The following is an 8,387-nucleotide window of genomic DNA, read 5'->3' as shown; positions in this document are numbered from 1 at the left end:
TGAACACGGCACAGTTGCAGAGGATGACAGGGACCAAATCACGCCCATCCTTCCAGGGCATGGGAAGGTGCTCGGCTTGGCTTTATTCGCAATGGGAAGCCATTCGTTTCGAGTTGGGGAGCGACCTGATGGGAAGTATGTCTTTCAAAGCCGGGTACGTGGGCGCGTGGATTGCAGGGAGGAAGAACAGAGCAGGGAAGCCAGAGGAAGCAGGCTGGACGCGGGCTCCCGCTGGTTTAATGGCTGTCGCATTGGAATGTGCCCCCCAACACCGTCCCAGCAGGAACAGGTCTCGGGGGTGCCGCGGTTGTTCTCAGCAGAGGCTAATGCAGGAGCCTGGGCAAGAAATGATGGCAGCCTGGGCGGGCACGGTGGCAGCGGAGATGGAGAGAAGCAGGTGGAGGAGGCAGGACGCAGATGAGGAGGAGGGAAGGGGACTGTCAAGGGAGTGTCCCGTGCCGTGGGCCCTCGTGGGCTGGGTTGCTGGGCTGAGCCCAGGACCACACGGCAGGTCTTCCCTGCTCCGTCTCTCTGGAGAAGGAAGGGAGGCCTCTGAATGGGCCACCATTCCAACGTCACTACAGGTCGTGCAAGTGCCAGGAGCCAGCGGAAGAGCAGCGGTGGAGAAGGCCCCTCGGGCCTTGAGCTCCCCAGGGGCCGGCCGAGGGGCGGAGGCCTGCCAGGAGGAGCAGAGCTGAGCAGGCTCCTCCCCAGGGCAGGCGAGTGACCACAAGCTTGGGGGTCTGCCTGGGGATGCTGTCACACCTCCGAAGGTTCTGGGCTTGGCGGAGATCCCTGCCCAGAGAGGCGGCATGGGGGTCCCGGGAGACCCGCACCCACTGTGGAGCCAGTCGGTTCAGCCCAGGGTCTGGAGCTGACAGGCCGCAGCAGCGTGAGAAACACAGGAGAACCCACGGGTCACCCTGGGCACTGACTTCCTGAAGACCCGCTCCAGAGACGGCGTAACACCTGCACCTCGGAAGGACAGAAGCCATGGGTCAATGAGCTGCTTTCCCATGGGACATGAGGTCCCCATGAGATGTCATCATAGGGAAGAGCTTTACTCCGCCCTGGGGAGCAGCTGACTTGGACAGCTTCCTCCAGTCCGTGAGCCTCTGAGAACCAACAGCCCAAACAGTAACACGATCCTCTTGTGCGTCCTCCCTGGAAGTCTGTCCTGGGAGGCCCTGGGCACCGGTCTCTGGTGTTCCAGAAAAGCAGGACAGAGAGCACAGAGCCCTGGTGTGGCCCGGGGGCCAAGGCCTGTCGGGGCAGAGCAGCCCGCACAGCCGCTACCAGCCTTCGGCCCACCTCTGGGCCACGGCCCCCCGAGATCTCCACAGGAACCCGGAGCAGTGGCCTCCACCCCAGAACTGAAGCGGGTCCCCGCCAGGGCCGTGCTTGCCTCTTGGTGACAGTGAGGACATCCCATTCGATCATCAACCAATCCAGTCTTCACTGGGCCTGTGGCGGGGCCAGAGCAGTTAAGGGGACCCACACGGGCCTGCCTCCCAGAAGCTGCTTCATGCCAGCACCCTGGCTCGGCACCGCAGGGCCCGGAGTAACAGCCGGAGCCCTTGCTCTCGCCGGGGGAGACTGAAGAACTTCTAAAAATACACAGCAGGCTGTGCTAAGTGAGTCAGGACAAGCTCGTAGGAAAAGGTGAGACAAATGAGCACAGGGGGGTCTGAAGCAAATGCTGTACCCGAACCCCGCCTGGGATGAGCGGGCCGGGCGGGCAGGCGAGCGGGGCGCCGTTCATTCATTCACTCATTCATTCATTCAGTCATTCATTCATTCAGCAAATCTGCACTGAGCTCCCGGTCCCCGCCCACACTGGGGAGCGGAGGAGCAACGAGGCAATTAGGACATGAGTGTGGAGTGACCCAGGACACCTGACTGTGTCAGGGGGTCCAGAGAAGGTCTCTGGCAGAAGCAGCACTGCCTTGGGGCCTCGAGGAATGAGCAGGCACCGCCCAGGGTTACCCGGTGAGGGGTGACGGGGAGGGGCCGCTCCAGGTCCTCCGGTGCCCGCCTCCGGCCTGACCTTTCTTTCCGTTGCTTTCAGCCCATGACACCGGCCTCGTGACTCTACAAGTTGCCTTCAACAACCAGATCATCTCCAACTCAGTGGTCTTCGAGTACAAAGCCCGCGCTCTGCCCACGCTCCCTTCCTCCCAGCATGACTGGCTGTCACTGGACGGTAAGAGCAGCTCTCGGGCCACCTTGCCAGGCTCTGTGGGAGAGGGTCACTTGGGGACCCTGTGGGCAAGGTGCGAAAAAGGAGGACGCGTCCAGGTCTCCTTGTTCTTGACCAGAGTGGGAGGCGAAGGGCACAAGTCTCCACCCCCGGAGGAATGACGGGGTGTCCACCCTTAACCTCAGTGTCTCCCGGGGATGGAATGAAGTATGTGAGTTGGGGCCTGTGGCTGTCACTCCTGCGAGGGGCCTCCGAGTGGCCACACAAGTCCCTGTGTTGCCGAGAGGCCTATCCTCTGCTGCCCCCCAGGGCAGTGTCCAGGGTGTCCTTGAAGCGCCTGGAGGCCATTGGCAAGCCCCAAATCTCTCAGAGACGAAAGCTACGTGGAGGGCAGCTCAGGCTGGGCTTCCGAGATTGTGCGTTGGGTGCTTCTGCCTCTTAGGGTTAATGCGTCAAAAACCCTCTCTCCGAAGCCCTCAGACACCCATCCGCCCCCCCTGCTTCTAGGCTGGTTTTAGCCTCTGCCCTGTGGAGCATCTGAAATAAGCCCAGGATTACGATCGCAGCTGAGGGGGAAGGGCCAAGGAGCTCAAATAGGCTCCAAGGGAGGACACAAGACCTGCTGGCCGAGGAAGGGCCTCAGAGAGCTGCTGGCCTTGTCCACGGGGCTGGCGAGTGTTGGCGGCTTGCCCTGGGCCACCAGAGGCTCTGCACCGACCAGCTGCCAAAGGTGGGCGGGGCACGCTAAGGTTAGAGACTGCCCTTCTGGCCAGGACGAGCCTAGAAGAAGCCCAGGAGTCAGCCCTGGGGAACTGAGCTGACGGTCCTCCCTCTGCCCCGGGATCGAGTGGGAGGGATGGCTGCACACGGCCTCGGTATCAGGGCAGCCCGCAGAGGTGCCAGTCCGTGGGGTACCTCTCTGGAGACCTCACCAGCCCAAGGTGTTGGGTCTTGGCTGAGCTGACCTGGAGCCCTCTGCGGGGCCATCTCCTCGGCACCCTCTGTCCACAGTGCGCTTCGCCCTCCCACCTCTCAGGCTCCCCTTGCTGCTGGCTGCTGAAGGGTTTCGGGGCTTGGGTACGTGCTCCGGGCAGTTTTCCTGAGCCACCCCGTATACAAAGCTCAGCCCTGGCAGTGACAGGGTGCCTGGCAGCCACCCTGGCCGCTGAAACTTCGGAGTTGTTCCCAGAGGTGGCTTTGGGTCAGCAGGCATCTGCACCCTGGCAGCGGCTGCCTGGGAGCACCAAGCTGGCCTTGGCAGCCATCCTGGCTGCGAGGATGACCGGCAGGATGTAACGGAGAAGGGCCGGAGAAGGGCCGGGTGACCGGGGCTCCCGCTCAGGAAATCCGGTTTCGGTTTTGCAGAGCAAATGGGGAACGGAGCAGGGAACCCTGCAGAGCGCTGGCCTCCCCGAGTGACCAGGCTACCTCGACTGAGGGGTGTTGGGACCAGTGCAGGGCCTGCCTGGGAGACGGAGCCCTTCTGACCACCGAGTCTCAGCCAGGAGGTGTCTTCGAGCTCGAAACACAGCAGCCAGTCCCCTGGGAGGCTGCAGAGCCAGCCGGACCAGGTCACGGGCGGAGGAAGATGCTGTGATGTAGATTGTAGGGAAGGGAAGCCACCTTCACGGCTTCACGACAACTCACCCGAGCCCTCAGCCATACCAGGCCCTCGGGCAGTGGGCCTGCTGCCAAGCTGGCCACCTGCTCTCCAGCAGCCGCCTCCATGGGGACTCTGAGCTCTGCCCTCCCGTAGGCCTGCAGTTGAAATAAGCATCCCCCAGCCCCTGGCAGAATACGCAGGAGAGAGGGCAGAAGGGGACGTGGCAGGGCCACCCCCAACAGAGAGCAGATCACGCCCGGAAGACCATGCACCCCTCTCCCTGACCCCTGGCCGGGTGTGTTTTCAAGTGAGGGAGGGGAAAGGTGACCAGCGCAAAGGAATGGTGAGATCCCCACTGGGGAGGGGGAGAGCGAAACCTCCCTCTTCTGTCCCTGAATGAGTACCGGTGACTTATCCACCCGAGGATCATTTTCCCAGCCTGATAAACAATGACAGTGGGGGGAGGGAGGGCGGAGCAGAACCACAGCCCCAGCGCCAGGGCCATCGTCTGCCCAGTACAAAGGGGACAGCTGGGACACGCCGGAGGGTGGGCTGGGACAGGCCGGAGGGTGGGGGTCCCCAGGCCTCTGGCCAACCCTGTGGCCTGGCAGAGAACTTTGCGCTGGGGAAGAGGCCGCAGTGGCGCGCGGTCAGAAGCCTCCCCCTCCACTCCCCTCCGGTCTCTGCGGCGCCTTTGCTCAGCCCCGCCCGCCCCCGCGGTTGCTGGGCAAATTTTCCATCCTGAGCGGCTGGAGGTGGAGACGCGCGCGCCGCAGCGAGACGGGGGAGTGGCGGGAACGGGGCGGGGGCGAGGGACTGCGGCGCCGAGCAAACTGGGGCGCGAGGGCCCGGGGGCGGTGTGCGCACACACAGACACGCATGCACACGCACACACACGCATGCACACGTCCGCCCGGCGCAGCTGCAATGCAGAGGGCCTCGCGGACCGGCTGGCGGCTGAGCCCGCGCCCGCGGGGACTGCGGCACGGCCCGCGCGGTGCAAGCGCCCGCCTTCCCCAGCGCCGGGGACAAGCAGGGACGTGCGGAGCCGCGCGCTCTCCTCCCGGCCGCCGCCGCCGCCGCCGCCGCCGGTGAGCGGCTCTGTTTCTCGCTGTCGGTCGCTGTGCCCTCAGTCCTAGGGCCGCTCTTGGTGGCCTCCTCCCCCTCCCCCCACCTCCGCCATCCCAGAGGGGGAGAAATATTTCGGGAAGAGAATTTCTGCCTTCATTTGATTTTACGAATGGCTTTGTTTGCCACACGAAAGGCGGGGTGGGAGGCGCAGAGCGCAGAGAAGCATCAGTAGCTCAGCCTTTGTCCCGAGCGCAGCCTTTGAGCAGCTGGCTGGTGGGGGACGATCGGTCCCGGGACGCCACATCCCTTAAGTCTCAGCTGGCTGGCTCAGCCACACACTGGAAATGTGGGGAGGAGAGAGAAGGGGGCATGCAAGGCCACCAGCGTCCAGCCGGCTCCGCGCCAAACTTGGGGAGCTCAGCCCTCTGGGTCCCCAGAGCTGCAGTGCCTCCCCCAGACCTATGGCCCTTCCCCTCCCTTGCCCTGCCCCTGACCTTGAGCTCAATGGGGCACAGGCCCTTTCTGCCTGGACCCCCACTGCCCAGCGCAGGCTGGCCCGTTGTAGACCACAGTAGGTATTTGTTTTCTGAATGCATGGGTGGGTGAGCGAATGGGTACCCATGGGGCACCGACGAAGAGCTTAATCCAGCCTAGTGGTCAGGAAGGCTTCATGGAGGAAGCAACCCTTCCCTGAGACCTCAAACCTGAACAGGCATCAGCAAGGCTAAGAGGGGTGGGAAGGAGTCTTCCGGGGAGGGAGGGCAGCAGGACCCCAAGCACTCCAGGAACTACCGTTTTCACCATTTCTTCCCCCAAAAGTCCAGATGCACAGCAGACTTCTTCAGGCCTCCCCCGGGCCATTTGCAGGCCCCCCAGAGTGGTCTGGGACAGGCCAGCACGCTGCTGGAGGTGAACTGGGGACAAGCAGTCAGGCGGCAGGGTTCGCTCTGGAGATGGTTTGGAGAGGGACTCTGGGAAATGCCCCTTCTGCCTGTGCTGTGGGTCCCGTGGATACAAACAGCCCGGGCCGTGCTGAGCGCAGAGGATGTGCCGTCTGTTTAGACGTCTTGCCTGTGCCTGTATTTGCAGACAGAAGAAGCCCAGGGGGCCCGCAGGCCTCGGGCACCTCTAAGTGACCCCTGTCCCTGGGACAGAAGGGGAGTGGAACTCCCGTGCTCCCTGTTCTTTCTCTTCCACTCATCCGATTCACCAGGGCCAGGTTCAGGATACCTAGGGTCCCCCGGCCCCGCCCCCACCCCACCGGCCCCCTTCCTGGACCCCCGCTAAGCTGCTTAGACGCTATTTTCAATCGCTTCTCAGGCAGCTGAGCCTCCTGTCTGGGCGAGAGGATTGGAGTGAGGCATGGACGCGGCCCCCTGGGGAGCTCTCCTGCTGAGCCTCAGAGGCTGAGAGAGACCTGGTCATCTCAGGCAGAGGGGAGACCAGGGATTGGAGCTCGCACCTCGCCCTCCAGGTGCCTGCCTCCTGCATAAGCCTCAGGGCGGGACAGACACCTGGGGCAGCCTGCCCCCCAGCTCCCCGGGGCCAGCTGAGAGGTTACCTGGTAAGCTGACCTCTGGGGCAGCGGGGCTCCAGGGTAGATGTCTGGGAAGACTGAGAGCCTTGCTCCTTTCAGAGGGGGTGAAGAGAAGGAAAAGCAAGCGTTGGCCTCCCCACTTTACTGACCAAAACCTCTCTGCTAACAGATGGACCACCTGCAACTGGGGTGGTGCCCAGCTCTGCCCCCTGCCCCTCCTCCAAGCCGCCTGTGCCCGGCGTGCGGCCGTGGTCCCTCTCCCCTTCAGCCTCCACCCACCAGGAGTGGGAGACCACACACTGACTTAGAGACTGCGGGTGCAGCCCAGCGGCAACAGGGAGATGCCGTTCCAGCTGTGAGACTGGTCCCCAGGAAGCCTCTGGATGCTTTCTCCCTGCCATGGTGACACGCCAAGGCTTTCTGATGAGCACAGCTGGCCTAGCTCCCTCCTTCCTTCAGACCTATCAGCCTATGTCCCAGTCACCCTCTCTGGGCCCGGCATAAACCGGGAACAGATTCTAAGGGCGTCACTTTGACCAGATGATGTAGAAGGAAGAGCAAAAGTTAAGTAATTTGGTTGTAAATAATTTTAAAATGTCACCGTCGACTAACACAAATATAGTTTGTTTTATGGAGTAGAATACAAAATGCACACGAGTTTTTAAGATAAGCCGCACGGCATCAGTGAATTGTCTTGGCTTCGGAGAGATGCCATGGGTCAAAGCCGAGGCCCCGCCCGCTCCTGCCCCTGGGAGCCCTTCGGAGGCAAATTGTGAGGAGCGCAGACACAGGGCGTCTTCCCCGTGAGGGAGAAGGGGCGCTGCGAGAGCCTTCTGGCATCTGCCGGGGTGCGGTCTGGGGCACACGGGGGCCGGTGAGCTCACGGGTGTTGGGGACTTCTTGGCACAGTAGTGACCTAAGAGACAAGGTGACCGGGGCGGAAGCTGGCACGACCGGGTCTCATACTTGGGATTTGAAGCGGGGTGGCAGGACTCACCTCCCCTCCGAGCTGCAGCCCCCCCCCCCCCCCCAGCCCAGGCCTTGTCCAGAGCGCAGGCTCTCTCCCTGCTCCCCGCTTCTCAGCCGTCTCTCTGTTCTCTGTGGGGCCCACCTGGCGTTACAGTTGGCGTAATGTCTGTCCTTAGCCCTCCCTAGGCCCCCTGGGGAAGCAAACTCCTGATGTTTGCACCTGAGGCCATACCAAATGGGTCTGTTTGGAGCCCCTCTGTGTGCGGCAGGTCGTGGGTCACCTTAGGGCTGAGCCTCACCCGCCTCCTCATAGCAGTGACAAGTGGTGTCCTGCAGCGAAATGGCACGGGGTGGCCTCCTGCGTCCTCATCCTGGCTGCTGGGGCAGGAAGCAGAGCAATCGCCATGGGGAAACCCCAGAGCTCAGGCAGATAGGGCTTCGGATATGCCCCCCAGGGGTCAGGTGGCTCATCCCAGGGCATGGGGTCAGTGGCTCATACCCTCTGGTGGTCAATATCAACCAACTTGTCCTTGACCGCTGCATTAGTTTCCTAGGGCCACTGTAACAAATGACCACGAACTCAGGGACTTAAAATAGAAATGTATTCTCTTGCAGTTCTAGAAGCTCAAGTAGAAAATCACGGTGTCAGCAGGGCCACACTCCCTCTGAGGGCTCTAGGAGACAATCCTTCTGGCCTCTCCCAGCTCCTGGTAGCTGCTGGCAGTCCTTGGCGTTCCTTGGCTGGTGACAACTAACTCCGGTCTCTGCCCCGCTTCTCATCACATGGCATCTTCCCTCCGTGGGTCTCTGTGTCTCTGTTTTCTCTTTGGATTAGGGGCGACACCCCATCCAGTATGAACCCTCGTAACTAGTTACGTCTGTAACTGATTAATTACAAAGACCCTATATCCAAATTGGGTCACATTCTGAGGCAGAGGGAGAGGAGAGCAACCCAAGAGAGAGCTGGCTACATGCACATTAATAGAACATTCCAGAAGGAGGAGCCC

The 8,387-nt window shown here is 62.1% G+C and overlaps 1 protein-coding gene across 15 annotated transcripts in view; it reads left to right on the top strand.

Annotated features, from left to right (window-relative positions):
• CAMTA1 (calmodulin binding transcription activator 1) overlaps window positions 1–8,387 on the top strand; it is a 784,924-nt gene that overhangs the window by 705,689 nt on the left and 70,848 nt on the right. For all 15 annotated transcript variants that reach the window (XM_039842316.1, XM_039842302.1, XM_039842305.1 and 12 more), the window contains one exon: window positions 2,069–2,203. In XM_039842316.1, coding sequence (XP_039698250.1) covers window positions 2,069–2,203 — 135 coding nt within the window. The remainder of the gene's footprint in view (window positions 1–2,068; window positions 2,204–8,387) is intronic.

This window comes from Pteropus medius, unplaced genomic scaffold (assembly GCF_902729225.1).
Source record: "Pteropus medius unplaced genomic scaffold, Ma_sr-lr_union100, whole genome shotgun sequence".
Classification (NCBI taxonomy): domain Eukaryota; kingdom Metazoa; phylum Chordata; class Mammalia; order Chiroptera; family Pteropodidae; genus Pteropus; species Pteropus medius.
Note: the sequence above shows the minus strand (reverse complement) of the source record. Positions and strands in the feature narration are given on the sequence as shown.